Consider the following 21,031-nt stretch of genomic DNA (forward strand, 5'->3'; position numbering starts at 1 on the left):
ATGTCCTGCAGCTCCCAGTTGCCTTGCTTGCCCACCACCTGCCCCACCATGCCAGATGCAACAACATCTTCTGCCATCCTTGCCCTCTTGCCCCTTGGCAGCCCCACTCTCGCTCTGACTAATAGGGCTCTGGGGACTGTGGCTGAGTTTCGACCTTGCGTGATGGTAAGTCTGCAACCTGTCCTACCTTCCCTTCCTCTATGTGTCATTGCGGGGACTCCTCTGGGCAGGGACCTCTTTCCTGGATCCTGTCGGATGCCTTGTGCTCACGGTCAGCTTAAACAAACAGCAGCTCTGCTGCTGTGACAGTGAGGATGAGAGGTCTAATGTATTATTTAAAAGCCATCCCAGCCTGCAATATTTAAGAAAGAACGATGCAGAGGATAGAATAAATTATTATAATTTAAAGTCTGTTGTGCTTATAGAAGAAGAACAACCACATTCATCAGTCTTTATGCCTCAACAGTTGGCTAGAAGCGTAGTCAAAATTTTACCCAACCCTCTCTTGTTTCCCTAAGCAGCGTGCAATTTCTCTGAGACACCCATATATTCACAGTTAACTTAAATTCATTTGGAAATTAATTTGTCCACACAGAATCCTGTAGGGTAAGGAACTCAACATCATCTATCCTGCTTTCCAGAACAGGTCATGACTTAGGCTAAGGTTAGAAAACCAGAACTGGTATTTTCACTGTAATTTATATTTCCTCCTCCAGACTACTGGCATGTCACCAGAATACAGTTATTGCCCTACAGAAATTATAATTTTCCTAGTCTGGCATCCTGTTCCTGGCAGTGATCTGCAGCAGATGCTCCAGCAGAAGATGAAAATATTAGGAAGTAAATAGCAGCAAAATTCCATGCAGGAATGTCCTTGTCCTCATGAGACACTTCTTCCACAGCAGGCTTGGGTGGTGGGAGAGGTATGGATGCTGTATAATCTATTCTTCTCTGGTAGTAGAGAGAGCATCCTTCTACAGCTGCATAGCAAGATACTCAAGGTATATTGGTATGTACACCCAATTTTAATGCTCCTCATCTAGCTGGATGTGGACCTGCCTGATTTAAATGTATTTGATTGGGTTGATTGCATCGCTTCTGAGAGCACAAAGATTTTAAGAGATAACACCAATATTTTAATGTTATTGCTTGGAACTCTGGGGTTACTTTGTGTGTGAAAGCTGCATTGGTGCTTTGTTCAGAGGAAGCAGGAGCTGAAGGAGACACATATTCTAAAAGTGCCACTTCTATACTGCGCTTGTGAGGACATGGCCAAAGGTATCTCACAGCAATGGCTGCAGACACCATGACAGGGGAAAGATCTTTGAGTTCTGAGCCAATCCACGCACAGCCTTTCTGCTAATCTCGTGCACAAACGGGCTTTTAAAGACACTGCAGTGTCCTGGGCCGTCCTGCATCGTAACCACTCGTGACCTACGGACGCTGCCTGACTGGCCAAGGCTAAGAGCTCTCTGCAGCGCTCTTCTGAAATAAACAGCCGTGTGTTTATTTGGAAATCTTCCCACTCTGTCTCAATAGCTATTTGTCATGTTCCTTAATGCCACAGCTGTTTGGTTACGCCAGGTCATCTGCTTTTATTAGTTCTGTTCCCACCACCCACTGAAACTCACACCAGCCAGGAGAAGATTCTTATCTGTGTCCAAAAATAGCACTTCTCTTGTCCCCCTCTTCCAGTGACTGTGGAAATTTCAGTGGTTTTCTTCTTTTCTTATTTCCAGCTCTGCTGCCTACCTGCTGCCCCATGAAGGCCGGAGTAGCGGCTCTCGCAGCCGGGATCCTCGGCGGCACTGGCGTGTTGCTCTTCCTCATCTCTTTTGGGACAGATTACTGGCTTCTAGCTACAGAGACCTGTGGCATCTTCGAGCATGGGAATAGCACTCTGCAGACCGGAGAGGTAAACTCTGAAATATTGTCTTGCTTTAGAAGAATTGACTAACTTAAATAATTAAAATTTAAAATTTTTAAAGTTTTAAATCTGTGATAATTTTTATGCTCATTGAAAATGACCTGCTAATGGAAAATAACAGCCTGAGCTAACTTTAAAATCCAAACCAGCTTTTCCACAGTATCTAGCATTTTGACTGAAGTAAAGTGCGTCTAGGCAACATTAAGACAGCACCTCTGTAATCTGGCAGATATGAACATTAGGGAATGAAAGGCAAAAATGTAAGAGCTTTACTTGTTGACAGCATTTGCCTCTAAAGACAAAAGATATCTCCTGATATTTGCCATTAAAAGATTTCTCCCTCTGTAGTTTCTTCATTTAAAAATAGTTCAAATTTTAAAGTGTGGGACTTGGCAATCATTTACATCTGAAGTGATATGACTACAGCACAGACAGAAAACAAAAGCGAACATCAGACGCAGAACAGAGTAGACAAGAATTACTGCTCATCTAACAAGAGGCGGCCTATATATTTTACAATTAAGATTTATATAGGATTTTAGTTAGCAGGAAATGTAATTTTCAAAGGACAATTTGGTATTTTAGTGCTAGCTGCTGGTATCACTTGTTTATAGATCCCTTTGAAAGTTTGATTTTAGCTGCCCTTGCTGTTGTCTAACTCTTCAATGAAATAACAACCAGATCAGTTCCCTGAGCCACCCACTCTTCAAAAATGTTTTTGTGCCGATCAATGTGTGGTTTCAATTACAAAATGACAGGAAGATCCTTGTTGTGTGCAGACTTTTTGTTACTTCAAAGTTCAATCCAATTAGGTTTGATTTTTTTCCGGTGTGGTGAGTCACACTGGGTAAGCATCATGATGCCAGCAAGAAATACTTTCTTTCATTTCAGAATCCCATAATCAAATGTAGGACACGTTTGCTTGAGTCATGTTTCCAAATTACTTTCTCTGTTGAAAAAAAAAATTATGATAGAAAAACTGCCTGGCAGAAGACACTGTCTTTACTGTTTAAAGCATCCCAGTGAAGCCCTGGAGATGGCAGAGAGTCATGGACAGAGGAGTGCCGCTCAGCTTTTGTGCACTTGGGAAATGACAATGTTAATTGTTTCAGATTTTTGTTTGTGCTGTTGTCTTTTAAAGTGGAGAGATGAGAGATGTTGCACTGCACAACATGAATAAGCATCTCAAACATTTCAGATGCGCTCTTGGCCAAGTGTTAGTGTGCCTGTCACCAAGGCAGAGCGACTTCAAAAGCACCAGGCAGAAATAGGAACTGCTCTTACTCTTCCCTCTGAGCTATTTAATTTCTATTTCAGACACTGTTTCTATTATTTCTATTTTGGTTACCAGTTGTGTACAACGGGCTGTTTTTACCTTCTCTGCCCTTTCTTAAACTGGCGAATCCTGTCCCTTACAGATCAGGATGGTCTCGAGTATCTGCCAAACAGCAGTTAAATCTGCCATAGATGCACTCAAGTCAGCAGCCATCCAGCTGATGAAGTTTGAGGGCTGCATGTTACCATTGTCATAGTTAGTACTTTATCCTGAAAGTAAAAGGAAATTCAGGTCAGAGCTCTGGAAGTAGCCATAACTTGATGCATAAAAACCTCAAGGCAGGGGAAGTATCTTCTAGCACCTCCCTGTTGAGTCCTTTCTCCATCTCCTTTCTCCAGTTCACAGGGTCCAACCCTGTATGGAGTTTCTCCATACGCCACAAAATGTAATTTTATAACAGTGATGTCTCCTTTACCAAACTGTATGTGATAAAGGCAATATTGATTTTGGCTATAGTTTTAGTAAGTTTTTTGGTAAATAGTCGTTGACTCAACTTAGCAATATCCTTCCTTTTAGATAGACCTAAACCTTGTGCTTGCAGATCTGATCTCAGGGTTTAAGCAGACTCACCACAAAAGGAAAAATTGTCGGCATCCCTGTCCTGGTCTATGAGAAGACTAGTGGGGGCAAAGAGTGATTTCTGTCTCTCGTAGGTTTAGCACAACTTCTACTGGGCTCAGCAGAGGGAGAGAAAGAAGAAAACCTTTGGGGTAGTGTTTGGAAGAGACTCAATGGGAGTGTCAGAGTTGGATTGTCTTCTGGGGTTAAGCTGGACCTTACATAGATCCTGCAGAGTAGTAAGGACATCTGAACCATTGCATTGAGTCACCCCTAAAATTGTTTACCTGGTATCAACCTGCTTCCAACCAGTTATAACAGCAGTAAAATTTACTTAAGGAAAGTATTTAAGAAGTAGAATACACCCAGAATCTCTGCTGCCTGGCATACCCCTCCAGCTCTGGCAATTAGTGATTCAAAGGTATTAGAGAAAGAAGACACTGTTTTGTGAAGTTCTGCAGAACGATTAGTTATCAGAACATTTTGTAGCTCTGATACAGCAGAAAGTCAAGGACAGCAGCTGCCTCCATGTTCCCCAAACCCTCTAAAACCAACTCAAACAACAAAAAATAAAAACTCCAACGAAAAAAATGAAAGCAACAACTGCATAAGAAGAAAATAAACACTTTGCACCTTTCCACCATGATCATGCCTGTATCAGCTTGGACTTTCATTCCTCCCACAGTCTGAAACGCCGACAGAGGTCAGGAAGGAGATCCTCACTTTCCATCATGAGGGCTTCTTCTGGCGGTGCTGGTTCTTTGGCGAGGGCCACCCGGACACCATCTGGACCTTCTGGTACAGTGAGTATGATGTCCCTGCACCACATTCACAGTATTCGCTCACAGTTTGAATTGCAAACAAGAACAACAAGGGCTCCCAGGGATGAGAAGACAGTTTTTATTTTATTTCATTTTTTTTTCATTCTCATCATCTCTCTATTGAAAGCAAACTTGACTCACCCTTTTACTCTTTTTTTGACTTGGATTTTGCTCTCAGAGAGGATTTTGCTCTCTCTCTCTCCCAGAGAGAGACATGTGGGAACCTCTTGATGCCATTTAATATGTCACCTACAAAGTCTTACGGAGTGGTGGCTTCCACCAGCAAGGACAACTGTCCCCCTTGATCTCTTGATGTTTGTGTTCAGCGAGGTCTGCTAAATTTGAGCTCAAGTATTGCTCTTCTGTTCACATTTTCAGCCATCAGAGTGTTCCCATCTCCCACTGATTTCAGCACGGGGAAGGCCGGATGCGCAATCATGTGGTCTCCCAGGACCTCTAGCAGTGGGCAGTGATGGGACACGGAGAGCCATAACCACGTGTTTATGCTTTTAAGCAAATAAGACTTTTATTTTAAGATCTTGCCTGTTTTGCTTTTTAAGGTCATTGAAACGTGTGAATATGCAGAGACAGATCAAAATCATTCTTTTTTTCTGCAAGCACATTCACTCTTCAAAAAAAATTGAAGGAGAAGGTGAAACCTGTTCTGAGAAACCAGTTGGTGCTGACTGGTGGCCCACGTGCAGTGAAGTGTGGGGTCTTGGCCTAGTGAACAAGGTGCTTCCATCAGAAAGAGCAAAGGAGTGAGAGCCCACACACACAGCACGCCTGGCACCAGTCCTGCCAGCGGCCAAGCCAGCAACCAGCTCACCCACATTAGTGCACAGTGGGTAATTAAAGGACATCCTTTCCCTCAGATGCCACAACCCTTGAGAAGTATTTGGGATAAAAGAGATTTTAAGTGAGTTCCACAAAGGTTTTAAACAGTGAAAAAGCCTTGACCCTGCACTTGCTGCTGCTTCGGTCCCCTCAAAGATGCTTACGTGCTTGTGGAGCAGCACGATCACCTGGCAGGGCATTTGGCTGCAATTAATGCAGGTTCCCACAATACATTTACTCTGCAGTGATTAAAATTGCAGATGACTTTGCTGTCCCCCAGTCCCTGACTTGCGTTTCCTGTAAAATCTTGCAGGAACAGTTACTGCCACCATTCAACTGAACAACGTGAGATTTTTCACACAGAATTTTTTTGATAAAAAAGGACAGGCTTGAGAGAGGCAGTTTGCTATCTAATTACATTATATGGAAATACATGATATAATATAATGTTACCTGAAGTAAAATGACTCTTTCTGATAACTGGCAAATTTGTATTACTTCTTTAGGTATTTATTATAATAGGATTGATCATGGCAAATTAATTTGCTGCTCTCATGGATGTAATAATTAATTCAATAGGTATTCCATAGTCAATTTAGCATGAACTAATGTCCACCTATTATAAAGTGTTCCTTTGAGCTGGGGAACATATTTAAATAAGTGGCCAACCATTAATTAATTCATTTAACATTCATTCTATTACCGTTAATCATGATAAGCCTCAGTGGTATTAATATTGATGGGGCACTTTCATTCTAATTGTGCTTTCCCTTCTCACAAACCGGAGGTCTTGTAAGGTAGCTTGTTCTGGTACCCAAATACCTTTGCCCCTTCCAGGCAGTTTGACACATTCTCCGGAGGAAAACAGCAATGGGAATATTTACACTGATTTGAGTTACTCCATCTTTCATGATTTATGCCCACCTCAGACTCATATTATGAAGATTAGAAGATGTATGGGTAACAGTCTCAGATCCTGTTATATCTCCCCTCTCTTACCATTCTTCTTTTTCTTTTTTCTTTCTAACCAGCATTTACTGTACTTCTTTACTCCCCAGCCTTCTCATTTTAGTGAGGGTTTTGTAGGTTTTGCAGAATAGCGCATTGCCTTCTGAATACTGTAACTGTGATTTTGCAAAAAATAAAAGCAAACAGGGATTTTTTGGTTGTTCTTTTTCAGCCAGCCAAGCACACCCCAAGTTCTGTATGCATGGCTACCTCTTTCCCCTGCCCATTGCTCCTGGACCTTTCCCCCATCCTTCCTATGACACAACTGCAGGTAAGTTTCTTTCCTGCTCCCTCAGCACCTTCTTTCCCAAGCAATTGGGCAGAGATTTATAACGTGTGTAAGTGCTGCTGTTCTCCCATTGTAAATGCATGTGGCCAAGCATGACCAAGACTTTCAGAAAGTTCCTTTACAAAATGGCCTTGTTTAGTTGACTGCCCCAAGCCGTGAGCACATCGAGATGTTCTTCCACATCTTCTCTCCTCCAGAGCCAGCCATGCCTGGCCCTGAGCCATGCATCCTCCCGCTGGGAACTCAGCACATACTCCCATTGTCAAGGGAAGATCCCACCTCCTTGCTTGTTGGGTGGAGCTGGAGGCAAAAGGCTTCAGCCCCATGGCCAAATCCAGACCCTGTGGGCAAGCAAGAAAAAATAATTTCTCCTGGGCCGCAGGCTTGTGGCAGCCCAGTGCTGACTCGTTTCCAGAGTCTAACTTCCTGGGAGAGCCCTGGTGTTGATTTGTTGCAAGACAAAATAAACAAACACTGGAAAATCAGTTAAAGACCAAATTGCTAGAAGATCCACGTAAGTGACTGGCTTATTTTTAATACACTGAATATGACACAGTTGGAGAGCTCTCCTTTCAACTGGTTCCCTTTTTATTTATGTTTCTCTGTATTTTCAGAGTTCTTTAATGAATCAGCTGCTGTTAGGAATTTTAATTTGCTAAATTGGTGGCAGCAGCTAGAATTAATTCAATGATCTTTTTTGAAATGAATTGATTTCTTTAAATAGTGTGCATCACTCTGTGTTGCCTCTGGGGATCCGGGGCAGGCATACTGCACAAACAAACATCTTGACCTTTTCCTTAGCCTTTAGCAGTACCTTTTTTATTTTTGTTTTTTTTTGTTTTTTAAGAGGAATTAATTAAAATCCCCCACATTTGTCAGTAGAGGCATGTGAGGGAGAGCAGCTAGTTTCTTTTGCTGTGCTGTGCAAGATTCCTGCCTTGGGGAACACGCCGTAGTGTAAAATGGATACGAGGGACCTGTCGAGGGTAGAAGGAGGAGCCTGTCGCAGGCTGTGTGCAGCAAGCATGCGGGTTAAGCGGTGGGATTTTTTTCTGCTTAGGATAGGCAGGCATGACATCTAGTTTCTGAATGATCTCGCTGATAAACACACTATTTTTTCCATACTAAATAAAGGGCCCTGGAGGCATCTGTCCCTGCCTGTCAGCCCTTGCTATGAAACCCTCTTCAGCTGCCTCCCAGAAATGTCCCGGGAAGGTGCTGGGGACCGGCTCTGCGCAGGGACTCTGCCTGGCGGCTCCCAGCACCACCCTGCCATGGTCCCTGGGGAGATGAGGATGTCTCAGGACCCCCGTTTAGGGCAGCAGGACAATTGGGCTCCTCTGCTGCACCAGCCCCGCTGCAAAGCATTCGGACATCTGCAGAGAGCAGATGCTCCCTCCTGTCGTTTACACTCATTTTATTTCAAGCCAGTCCATCCTCATATGCAAATGATGACAAAACAGGAGGCCGTCCAAGAAGAGGGGTCCTCCAGCTATTACCTGCTCCAGAGATAATTCTGCCTTATCTGCATCCTCTTAGGCTCCCTGAGAGAGACGGGTGACGGGAGGTTAAACATGAAAATGAATTCTGTGGTTTTGGAGAGTTCAAGATACTTATCTCTCCCTAAGTGGCTCTCCTGACAAAATGGTTTCAAATGAGTAAAACGCATCTTCTCTGTATCATTTTTCTTTCAAGTGTGAATCATTTCAGCATTACCCACTTGCTCATGCTCCGCTTAAATCTCTCTAACTAGCGCTTCTGAAAAACAACAGGCAGAGCGAGATGCAGTGGTCTGTCTAAGGGGACCAGATAAATCAGGGGAACCGGGACCAGGGTATCAGAAGATCTCTGCCCGAAGACCACCACCTTTGGCCAAGGTTTACAGCAGTAACTGGAAGAGACTTGGCTACTGGGAGACTGGGGCTACATCCCATCCCGTGGGATGTGACGGACACAAGGTTGCTGGGCTCTGGCTGGCCTGGTTGTATGCAGTCACAGCAAAACCCCCAAATTCAGTGGATGAAGAGGCAGCTGTTTTCTTGCCCTGTTCTCTTACTTGGAGTCAAGCAAAGTCATTAATGGGGGAAATCATGAGCTCCTATTTTCCCTGCAGTCCTGCTAACAAAACTGCCTTTATTTCAAACCAGGAACCTGGCACCTTCTGTAAGTGTTAATTAAGATGGAACAAAGATGTGGTCTGATTCTATCTCTCCAAATTTTGCTATTTCCTTTCCTTTCTTGCCAAGCTTTTCCACCTCCCCAGGCACGGCTAGGGACGGTGTCCTTTTCCCTCAGCCCCCTTTGTGGAGTGCTTCCCTGGCAAACAAACCCTTCCAACCTCTTGTGCTCGTTCCAGTCCCATTATGTGGGGTGTGACATTCAACCTGAACTTGCACCGGTTCCAGGCTCAGGGCACCCATGCTGCCGCAGGGAGCCAGCAACGCAGGATCCAGCTCTGCCCAGCACGGGCAGCATTACAGTTTATTGCTTTTACTGTCGTGGAAGCAGGAGTTAAGCATGGACTGAAGAAAAATGCTTTTCCTCTCCTTTCCCCTGACTTCACTCTTTTTGGCCGTGCAGTGTACAGAGGCTTCTGGACGGCGTTCATCATGCTGGCGGTCGCCGCCGGGCTGGTGGGAGGGCTGCTGCTGGTGTGCGGCGTGCCCTTCGTCAGCCCCCGGGCCTACAAAGTCGGTGGCGGATTCCTCCTCGCCTCGGGTAAGCAGCGGTAACGGGATACGGCCGGGGCAGGAATGAAAGGTGCCGGGGATGGAGAGGCAGCCGGGATGGGCCTCTGCTGGGGGGAGACGGGGACTCTGCTGGGAGCTGCGCTGACTTGGAGTAAATTATTTCCCTCTTCCCCCACTGGAATTAAACCTCTATGCTCAGACAAGCTTTAGCAAGATAGTTCTTAGTCCTAGGGAAGCTGGGGTTTGGGAAAAAATGCCTTTTTTTTTTTTTTCTACTCTTCTGTGCAACCCAGAGGAGCAGGGCCCTTTATTTTTGTAAAGTCCGTAGCTGCGCTAACCCTGGGCAGCAATGAGCCGTGCGCTGTTCCCCTCAGTCAGTCTTTGCACTTGGGCCTCTCCTGTCTCTGCTGTTAACATCTGGCAGAGCTGGAAACCCACTGAGCGATGAGAGGCATACCCGGCGATTCAAAATGGGAGGGCTGGCTTAATAAAACCTGAAAAGATAAAGCAGTGGCACAGCAGGAAAATGAATTAAAAATAGGCATTTATTCATTATTCCCACTACCACTACAAATTATTCCACTGAATTATCACTTGGGCTTTTTCCTTTTCTGTATTTGAGAAGCAATAACTGGCTTAACTAGTAGAAATACTTGATTTATAACAGTGATTCAAACTCAGAAAAAAGCTTTTTTTACGACTCAAGCAGCTAAAGGCTGGAGCTTAGCTGAGCCATGCCAAGTGAAGAACTTCATTATGAAGTCAGGCCTTTCTGTGAAACACCACTGCCTAATTATGGATCTTGCATCAGGTCCTGCTTCCTCCTACACAGCATGAATCAAACACGAGCCAGTGTCTTTGCTCCCAGTTTGGGCTTTGAGCATCCCCAAGTTTTTTGAAAACACTCATTAAAATATTTAACAGAAAAGGTCTCAACATCGACCTTAGAGGAACTTCACCTAAACTCCTTCCAATCTCACCATGCCCTGCTATTATCACCTTTTACTCTTTTCCCCTGTTATTTGGCTCCCTATCCATTTTATAGCTCCTCTCCTAATTTCTGTCTTCTCCAGATGTGCTAATAATTAACCATGTGATGCCAGCTGAGCTGCTTGTTAAAATGAAGCTAGATGACATCTATCTATTTGTCTAAAAAATCTGGAAGGCAGTAAATCAATGTGGCCCTACCTGCCTCTGCTAATTCGCTTTGCATTTTGTCCAATTTTCTATTTGCCTCCAGGTCTTCAGTTATTGAAGTGAGGCCAGCAAGCCTGTGGGTGTCAGTTTCTCTCTCTCTTATATAGTTTAATAGATGCTTGGTTGGACTTAATTTTTCTAGAGGTGAATTTCAGGTGGTTTTACACACACGGATTTCATTTGGGAATGCAAGACACAGAATCATAGAATCATCTGGGCCGGAAGGGACCTTCAAAGGTCATCTAGTCCGACCCCCCCCCGCAGTCGGCGGGGACACCCCCAACTAGACCAGGTTGCCCAGGGCCTCGTCGAGCCTTACCTCGAATGTCTCCAGGGAAGGGGCCTCAACCACCTCCCTTGGCAACCTATTCCAGTGCTCCACCACCCTCATGGTAAAGACTAAAGATACATCTTGCTATCAGATCTCAATCAGGTACCAATGCCTTCTTCCGAGTACTGTTGGCCACTTGACACATGTGCGCATTGAAGTAATTTCTTCTTCTGAGACTGGGGCCAAATATTTGAATCCTCTCAGATGTGACACTCTGGCTACCTCAGTTAAAGCCCTACTTCTTCAAAACACTCAACTTTCAGCCCAAATGGAAAAACTGAGATTGATCACCTTCTGACACTGACCAGATAAACAAAATATCACACAGAAAAGGGTGTCGAGTAATATTGAATCACTGTATTCCATTTTTTTTCATTGTTTTTGCACTTTATTTGACTATCTCTTGATTAAAAGGCTGGGGCATAGAATTTAACACTGATTTTTTTAGAAGAGCTGATTATGCATCCCATAAACCTCTTGGCATTAGACAAAGATGCTGCCGTTTAAATCGAAGTTGGTATTAAAGCAGTTTCAATCTGAACAACCGTCATTGTTATTAACTGTCATTAGGAGGAACGAGTTCAACTAAACTGCTAAATTTTCAATCTAAATCCTAGCTGGGAGAATGCAATGTTATTTCAGCATTTTCAGCTGAAAGCAGTTTGCTTGGATTTTCAGCTCATCCTTTTTTTTCTTTTTGGGTGGTATCCTGTACTCACACTTCTGGATCCTGCTTGGCACTGGCTTCCTGATGGATTCGGGATGTGTCCCTCCATGGTTATTTTCTCATTATCCCGTCTAAAAATATTTTGCATTATTGTGCTATGCAGTAGGAACAATAGATTTAATACAGCTTCAACTCCCTTGCTGTCCCTTTCCTTCGATAGTGGATGTGGAGGGAGACGACGCAGGAGAAAGCGCGTCTTGTCTTCTAATCATGGCCTGCTGGGTCAGTGTTAATTAACCTCCCTCGCAGAAATGATCTCTCCTTGAGGAAGTGTGAAAATGCTGGCAATTTGTAGAGTGGGAGCGTGGTCTGGCAGTGGGATGGTGATATGGGGCACCACGGCTGCAAGGTGCCCCGGCCTCTCAGGCCATCCTTTATATGCAACTGTATCCTGTCCATAAACTCCCTCTGCCCCATTTGGTAGCAGCACACACCGAGGTCATGAAATCACAGCCGTGGTTAAGCATTGCAAAATGATGCAACATTTGCCACTGAAAGGCTCTAAAGTTGTTATTGGTGCAAATGCACTCCCAAGCACATTCATGGCTATCCAGCCTGACACGATCTTGAGGAGTTACGTGTGCCCCTCTGTCGCCAGGGGGAATTCAATGCCAAACGGTGAAGATTGTTATCACTCAATTAGATCCCTTTGGGTTTCCTCTCCGAGATGCCTTTTATTTACTGTACTTTCCAGAAGACAAATCTGACCGTCTGCCAGCTATCCTAACAAACGTAGTGCTCGGTGGGTGGTGTTTCTAAGAGCCCTTTCAAAGGACCAGAGCCATCCCCCTCGATTTCCTCTGCTGGGTGGCTCAGGAGATACAGCCGGAGCCCATCTGACGTTTGCTGCAGTTTGCATTTGCACATCTACCACCCCAGCTGAGCAGTTTCCCTCGCCAGCCTGCTCCCAAAAGCACCCAAATCGCATCAGCAAATAGTCAGCGTGCTGCTTTCCTGCTAACATTTGCCATCTCAGGGTGAGCTTCAGTGCCTGCAAGGGGGAGGCAGATACCGCCTGGTGTCTAATTGTCCCCCTGTTTCAATAGTCAGATGACAATATGATTAATTATCACTACAACGTCACCGAGAGGGCTGGGTGAACGCTGCACTGCAGCTTCTGAAAACTGTTTGAATTGCTGAGACAACTTTGCTTGTGCTCCTCAGTTTTCTGTACTTGTGCTCCTTAGTTTTCATTTCTTTTGGGCATTTTAAAGACCAAGCTTAGAAGTGCAGAAATGCTTCGTCCAGACCTAGGGCAATTGCTGAGCTTGCAGAGCTGCCCTAATACATCTGGACCAGCTGCACAGCTGCAGGCTTAAGTGAAAAACTGACCTGAGCTCTACCTGGTGGCTTGCTCAGGGCAGGAGGCTGCTCTGGAGGAACACACAGGCAGAGCGTGAGCGTACGGTGAGTTTTCAAAGCAAGCAATAAGGATGCCTGTCCCAGGTAAAGTTAAGCAACCTAAAGAGGAGCTTGTTATCAGCGTGCCATACTCTGGAAAGCACAAATACATGATGAACCATGTACAGTCTACACTTCTTCCAGCCGCCGTGGTCCCGGTGCTGTCCCTCCAGCATCCCGACTCGTGTGGCACACATGGGTGTGCTCACACCATCCCACAGCCGTAGGGTCACTGTGGCCATGGGCCCTTTCCAGCGGGCAAAGACAGCACAAATCCTCTCCTGTGTCAGGGAGGAGCAAGAGGAGCATGACGTGCGCTCAGACCAACCTCTTCTTCAGCATGAGCCAACTGCATGAAAAAAAAAGGCAGCTTTGCCAGTCCTATGAGTTAAAGTGTTGAATTTTTTGCTCAGATTCCCCTTCCTAAATCAAGCATCTCTATTTTGGCAATCTCAGGCTCCCCATGTGCAGTAAAGGCTGACAGTTATGGAAGGGCAGCTGAAGGTCACCCCTCCATTTCCTTGTTATTAACATCCATAAGAGGCAACTAGTGAGAAAGGCGAATGAGTCAAAGTTCATTATTCTTGTAATTAGCGGATTACATGAAAGTTCAGCAGCTTCGCCAGAATAAGAGTTAAAGATTGAGTTCACTCACCTGTCCCTACAATTAGCAGCTATAAAGGTGTCACAAGGATATAAAGTGAGAGAAAGAAAAAGCCCGACTCCAATTTACTCACAGCGAAGGTGCAGCTCTCCTGGGAGGGGGCTGGAGGGCTGGGGCTCGCTGTCCTGCAGTTAGCAGTGTACGAAGGAAAAAAATTTAATACCCCACTTCAATTTTCTTGCAATTAGCCCCTCCCCAGAAGATGCCGTTGACCTCATCAGCTATGAGACAGAGTTTCGCAGTTAATTTTTTTCCATACCATCCTAATGAAGGGATGGGAGAAGGGATGAAGAGGGAAAGGGAGAGAAAGGAAGATACCACTTGGCTAATTTTCCTGTGGTAGAAAGCACAGGGATGCTGAGAGGAACAAGGGGATGGTCTGGTTTGATGAGGTCTTCACTTACCCAAACCCAACATGTGTCCTGTATCTCAGGTGCATGTGCTGATGCCGGGCTCACTTCTCGGGCAGAAAACTAGAGTTTTTTCAGTTTTCCATTTTGCTGCCCAAGACAGGAAGAAATCTGTCTCTGTACATAAAAAGCCATTTGGGGCTGGCAAGGAATGAAGATGTTTCTCTGCTGTGGCTGAGACTAAAAGCATCAAAAAGGAGGTGGCAGAGTGAGACGGGTTCAAAAGATGAAAAATCCAAAATAAAATAGTATTTTAAAGCAAACCAAACAGTCACTTTAGTAATATGGGAGTGAAATATCCTGATATTATCATTAGTAGAGGAGTCTATTAATGTCTAAAAGCCTGACAAATTTTAGGCACGTTCATGAATAGTTGTGATTGTTTCAAGTAAGCATTTTTTTGCTGAACAGTTTTCAGTGAGCTGCCCTTTCTGCGCTTCCACCGTCCTTCTTCAGCTGCACCTGCCCATCTGATTTTCTTTTCTTGCCGAGGAGATGGTGTAAATCCCAGGGACTCCTTGCCACTCAGCTGTAATTATTCCAGGGAAGAAGGCTGCTTACTTTACATTTTCTTGTCATTTTCCCAGAGTGTGAAAATGTACTTAATTTAGATGCTGTGGCTGTGCCATCACCTCCAGTACCTGTTTAATAATAAATTCTTCCATACCGAGACCTGGCGTTTCTCCTGGAGCGAGGGCAGGGACTGTTTCCACATCCTTGGGGACAGTGGCCACATGCTCACGGGGCTTCCCCGCACCCTCCTTAGTAAGAACTGGTAGGTTTTAATCTGATTTCTTCAAAAAATGAGGCTTAGGCCATTTAAATTGTCTTGGGACAATTCAACGCAAAACCCCTTTGAGCAACCTGGTCTAGTGGGAGGTGTCCCTGCCTAGGGCAGGGGGATTGGAACTCGATGATCTTTAAGGTCCCTTCCAACCCGAACCATTTGATGATTCTATGATTTAAAGAAAAGTAGGAGAATTCAAAAGTACATTACCGTACCCATGTCCTCTGTCCCACTGGGGCTACATTTTTACTTGTGTCTCTTATGGTAGGTATAAGTTAATGAAATAGAAATTGATCTTTAAAAGAGCACTTTTCAAGGTTCAGTTGCTATCTAATTAATTTAATTTTAAATTACATCAGTAATAAAGACTTAATTGCCTTCTTATCAATATATTGTATTTTGTAAAGGACGTGACGATTTAAACATGCAATCGTTTTCTTATAGTAGAATAATTGGTATTTTAAGCACACAACTATCATATTAAGTGTAAAATATTTATTTGTGCACTTAATTTCAAGTGGTATCAAAATCTCAATGAACATGCAAATGTTACAACAGCTGCTATTTAACTCCTAGCCTGCCTCTCCAGCAAAGGTACGGACTTTTCTGTGTAGGGGAGAATGGCTTGAAATAACAGCATGGGGTGATGTGAAGTATATTCGTATGGTGACACCAATTTTTGATTATTAAGATTCAATTTGCAGTCTTAGGTTATAGGAGGCAGCTGAGGATAGATGGCTTCAACTTCTATATAACATGTAAGGAGGGCTTTAAACCCTCTATACCTTCACATAAGTCTCATTTTTGGCCTCCAGTGTGAAGCGGAGGTCTGTAGCAGCAGATGTGCTTATAGCCATCATAAGCAGAAACACAGTTAAACACTGACATGTTTTCTCTCACCAAGGTTTCAGTAGCCACCATGACTAAGCAGACATGTCAAGCTTTACCCACTTCCTTTGCTTAGCACAGGAGTTGGATTTTCTAGTGTATCATCAGCTGCCAGGAAGAATAATTAAATATTGTACAAGTACCTTTGATTTAAAAATTGCAAGGGGAGAAATTAGATACAGCAGAAGCCAGAACACATCCACAGAACTGTGTGGTAACTTGTCAATTAAATTAATTTCGAACTGTGCACTATAAAAATATTATAATCTGTGATGTATGTCTCTCATATATGTGTGTGTATATGCGTATATCTATATGTTATAAAGCACCATTTAAAAATAGCAAGCTTCTAACTGTGAAGTAGCAAGATCAGATATTACTGAAGTGCTTTTAGATCTGCCATCACACCACCACTATTTAGTTTTAATACATGTTGACTTTAAAATGCACCGTATCTATTCTTTAATGTGACACAGTAAATAATATTGGGGCCACACTAGTTTTTGTCATCTGGGGAGCTAGACTTGCAGCCTCCGAACACCATCACTTTGAATTATGGGGAAAAGAGCTTCCTATCAAGGCACAGAAGCCTCCAGACCCACCGGTGGCTGCGCCAGGTCCAGGAGGTGCCTGGTCACCACATGCTTTTCAGATGTGACTGAGCTCTTCCTGCAAACACTGACCTTCGACGGGTGTGCATCTGGAAATAGGAGATCGTGAGGTCTCACGGGAGATCTGCTATTTGCAGGCTTGGGGGGCTGCCAGGAGAGCGGACCCTCTCCGAGCAGGATGCTGACCTTGCACTCACTGCTCAGGCGCGAGTGTGGCCTCAGCCCTCCTCCCGTCTGGCTCCAGGGGAGGGCCAAGGAGGTCTCACCTGCCACTAAAAAGACTTTCTAGCCTTATGGAATAAGCTGTTTATTATTCTGTTGTTTAGTAGCCCATCTGAGATTTATATCTCATGGCTACATGCCTTTTCCACTCTATTATGTGCTATTTCTCTGCAAAACAGGATCATCTGTACTCCTTGCCGTGTGTTTTAATACTTGGTTGCAAAGCTTGGTTTCGGGAAGGGTGACACAAGCTGTGGAGGGGAACTGCCACCAGCTGCAGCAGGCACTCCGGCGTCTGCGTGGGCTCTGCCTGCACCAGAGCTGGGGTTGGCAGGTCCGATGCTGGCTAACGCTTCATCAGGACCAATCCCCGTGTCTTTGCTTTTCTGGTGGAAATTGGACCTGACTCTGCTTGGAAGGGTAGATATAAAAAAGGAAAAAGTAAGTCTTAGCCTCTCCTTCTCACTCAGGCAAAGTATAAATAAAAAAGGCAAAACAACCCACCTTTCAGGCAGGAAAGCAGAGCGAGCCCCATGCAGATCCCGGCGTGAACATCAGCCATGTTCATGATGGTTTCTCCATGGCCGTGTCCAGCTGTAACGGAGCCCTCAGCAGTGCCGGGGGTGAGAGCAGGAGGTGTCAGTGTGCCTGTGGCTGGGTGGGAGCTGGGCATGGTGGTGTGGGTCTCTCCCAGGGCAAGTGGGCTTGGCTTTCACGGGAACCTGCAGAGCCATGTCATGGCTAGTGATTCTGCAACACAGCTTTGATGCAAAGGACCTGCAAGAGCAGATGGAAATCTGCTGCAATCCTTCCTAAGTTTTATTTCTTCATTTCATAGGCAGAGAATAACTCATCTTTGTCTCTCTTTCCAGGGGGCTTATTTCTCCTGCTCATATTTCTCTTCGTGATGTGGAAGGAGTTTGCTGCTGATTTTCAGAAGTACATCCTTCTGGAGAGAAGCGAGAAGTGCATGGAGGATGTGCCCGTCCACGTCTATTATGGGTGGTCATTCATGTTCGCCGCCGCGGGGGTGCCCCTGGTTTTACTTTCCGGACTCCTCTTCTACCTGGTCGGCAGAGCCATTATGAAGTCCCTGGAGTAAGACAAATTTGGAGAAGGCCTTTGAGCAAATTGGTGATGCTCCTTGTAATGAAAAGTACCCAAGTTTCGAGGACTCGATTGTTTTTGTAGCTATAATTGTCAGCGTAGGTACATGATTACATGGAGGCAGGGATGGAGCTCTAAGCATCCAACCACTGTCAGTCCAAAACCAGCCCCAGCTGAACGTCCAGCTCCAGTATTTTCGCACTTTGGAGAAATTTAGACATATCTATATGTTTTACATCTTTTTTTTTTGAGTCTTTTTCTCTGCAGCCCAGGAAAGAGCCTTCACTGTGAAAAGCAGCTCCCCCCGGCTGTCAGCAGAGCCCCGCATCCGTATTCAGCAGAGCTGGAGTTTTATAGCATTCCCAGCATCCTTGTTTCTTGTAAAAGGTAATCGAATCTGGCTGTGACGGTGTACACTATAATGTCTATTTCTGAAAAGCAATTAAGGATGATTTTTTTTTAGCTGGCTCTAACTGACGTCAAAGGACAACCATTTTAATGGGATGTCGGGAAACATGAGAAACTTTTTTTCCGTTAAAAGCCCTGATTCTGAAGATACAAATGTACCCGGACCTAACTTAACTTTCAATAAGTGAATAAACCAATTTGTGTGGCATGAAACCTAACATGAATTAATTAGCATTTCTTCACAGCACCACATTGTTCTGCATTTAATATTTCCTCCAGACACAATGCAGTGGGGATTCTCAACCCAAAAACTGAAACACGGTCAGAATTGGGGGAAAGAGAGTGGGAACAATAGCACTATTATCACAGAATCACGGAATTGTCAGAGGTGGATTATTTCTTATTGTGTTTTTTATGGTAGACCATGGGACTTAGCTGAATTCTACACATGTAACACAAGAGTTGGCTCCAAAAGACAAATTATATACCTTTTAGATACTTTTAAATTCTTGTAATGGCTCAGGTGTATGTTGTCTGAGAGATTGCAGTGGTCCCACAAAGAGTTACGCATGCTAATTCTACACTAAACTATCAAGGTATTGAGGTGAAGTAATTTATATGTATACGCGGAGGTTTGTAAAGACACTTGAGAAATGACAAAGATTTGAGCTTGTCATGTTTTTCAGGCTGGATTTTGATGCTTTGAAGTAGTTTGTTGGGTCGTTGCTTGCTGAAGTCATTTGCATAAATTTCAAATCAAGCTTCCTAAAAGTGCACGCTTTCCTCATGAATGTCATAGTTTGTGCTAGACATATATCTCCCAAGCTTTATGTCATAGTATTGACTCAGTGTAGTTAATTAATAAGGTAATGTAAATCTCTTCTAGAATGCAGTGAAGACTGTTGGCAGTATAAAAATGTTTGTTAATGCTCTTCCTAAAATACTGTTCAAGTCTGGCATTTCTTCCCTTTTGGAGCAAGTTCTAATTATTATTTTACAAGATTCATGGCATACATAGAGTGAGAAATTGAAATTCCCACATGTAAAGATTAGTTCTTTCATATGAATAACAGGCTTGGTCTACAGTTCTTAAGCAAAATTCACACTGTTTTCCATTAATAGAAATTTTGTTTGAATAGAATTGGTATATAGAGGTAAAAGCCAGGTTTTTTCCCAGTGAATAGATGTTTCGTGACATTTACAAACACACAGATATTTCAGTGTTTTATTTGGCCATTCTAAACCATTTTTTTCATGGTATCTCCTTGGGTTATGCCTGTGCCCCATCAGTTCTCCAAGTGATAATTTCTCACTATAAATTCCCTTTGAATAATTTTTGTCATTTAATTATCTATTCGGTGTAGAGATGAACACTTATGGTCACAAAGAATAAAAGTATATAATCCAGGAGCAGAAGAGGTCAAGATTTACAGTCACTTGCCTTTCCCTGATCCCATAAAACAATCCAAGCATGCAGAAATGATGATCCCGTAAGAGACACCAGGGCAGAAGAATGAGAATGCAGCAAGAAATCCATCAGACTTATTGATATCTATGAAGCTGAGGATCCCTGAAGTTGTGAATATAGAAGTGAGTTTTATATTATAGAATGAAATATTTATTAACATTCTCCATCTTTTCTTTAAAAAATTTAGTTTAATGTCATCAAGGCATTTATGGAATACATTTAGCTTAATCATGCATTCATGCCTTAGGGAGTAAACCCTCCCTGGAGACTTGCTCATTCTGGATCAGCTCTAGAACAAGCAATAGTTTAAAACTCCATCATTCTTTTGAAAAACACATGACTTTGAATCATTCCTGAATGGAGGTTTTTTTAATAAAGCCTCTGGTATTGAGCGTACTGTAACAGTCACCACAATAAGGATACAGAAATGAGATTATAGACTAGCACAACTCCATTAATTACTTCCCCTGCTAAAATGCAGCATTTGTAGCCAGCACAAGTGTTAACCAAACACATCGTTTTGGTGGAATGAAAGGACCGGTTCCTTTGCTCTCAAGTTTCTTGTGGCAAACGCAGCTCAAGCAGACAAAATTTTGTGTGAGAATCCTCGTTTCTGGAGGAGAAATTTCAAAAAACAAGCTAGTGGACTCAGCGGCAGGGTTTGAAATTGCAGAAACCACAGTCTCTTTCATCTGTTGAATGTGAAGAAGTTTGATGAAAGGATATTACAGAGTAGTGACAAGGACCTAATTCTGATCCAAGTTTTGTCATTATAAATCATGAGTAATTCCAAAGACTGCAGTAGAGCCTTATCACTGTTAAACATCTGTAAGTCAGATCAGAACCGGGACTAATAAATACATTCAAAAATGCATAATTAAAACAGTGATTTCACATCACTCTGATGAATTTTAGTCAAGGATTTCTTCAAGGATGCTTTTCTCACATTAGCATTTGACGTTAGTAAGCGATGAATAATTCCATTTTTTCTTTCCAACATCTGGGACACTTCCTGCTTTATTTGCTACTTACTGAACACTCTGCAGGAAATATTAATGAATCTTGGGTGTTAAAATCCAGGCCCTGTGGATCACACTCAGGATGCAGTGTTACGTAGTAGAGGCTATATATCTTGAGATTAAAAGGCTCGATGTTGGTGAAGTAAGATATTGGGAGATTTGCCAAACCTGTGGGAGATACGGGAATGTGAGGAAGTTACCCAAAAATTGAGCCCCTGCAGCTTCTTCGTTCAGCTGTTCCCTCGCACCAGGGAGGCAAAAATTAACGATAAAAGTTTTTTCTCTTGGACAGACCAACTTTTTTACTGATGAGACAGAAAACTAG

The 21,031-nt window shown here is 43.6% G+C and overlaps 1 protein-coding gene across 1 annotated transcript; it reads left to right on the forward strand.

The window, feature by feature from the left end:
- Positions 1 to 1,635: 1,635 nt before the first annotated feature.
- LOC141464985 (transmembrane protein 182-like) lies at positions 1,636 to 19,156 on the forward strand. The gene is made up of 5 exons (XM_074148160.1): positions 1,636 to 1,915; positions 4,507 to 4,624; positions 6,660 to 6,758; positions 9,357 to 9,494; positions 17,577 to 19,156. The coding sequence occupies exons 1-5, from the start codon at positions 1,763 to 1,765 to the stop codon at positions 17,804 to 17,806; spliced, it is 738 nt and encodes a 245-aa protein (XP_074004261.1). The 5' UTR covers positions 1,636 to 1,762; the 3' UTR covers positions 17,807 to 19,156.
- The last annotated feature ends 1,875 nt before the right edge of the window (positions 19,157 to 21,031 follow it).

The sequence above is a fragment of the Numenius arquata genome, chromosome 5 (genome assembly GCF_964106895.1).
Source record: "Numenius arquata chromosome 5, bNumArq3.hap1.1, whole genome shotgun sequence".
In the NCBI taxonomy this organism is placed as follows: Eukaryota; Metazoa; Chordata; class Aves; order Charadriiformes; family Scolopacidae; genus Numenius; species Numenius arquata.

Excerpts from the sequence above, each read along its gene's own strand:
- LOC141464985 (XM_074148160.1), top strand. The coding sequence starts at position 1,763 with ATGAAGGCCGGAGTAGCGGCTCTCGCAGCCGGGATCCTCGGCGGCACT. Across the intron at positions 1,916-4,506 it reads GCACTCTGCAGACCGGAGAG|TCTGAAACGCCGACAGAGGT; the intron begins GTAAACTCTGAA and ends TTCCTCCCACAG. Across the intron at positions 6,759-9,356 it reads TTCCTATGACACAACTGCAG|TGTACAGAGGCTTCTGGACG; the intron begins GTAAGTTTCTTT and ends TTGGCCGTGCAG.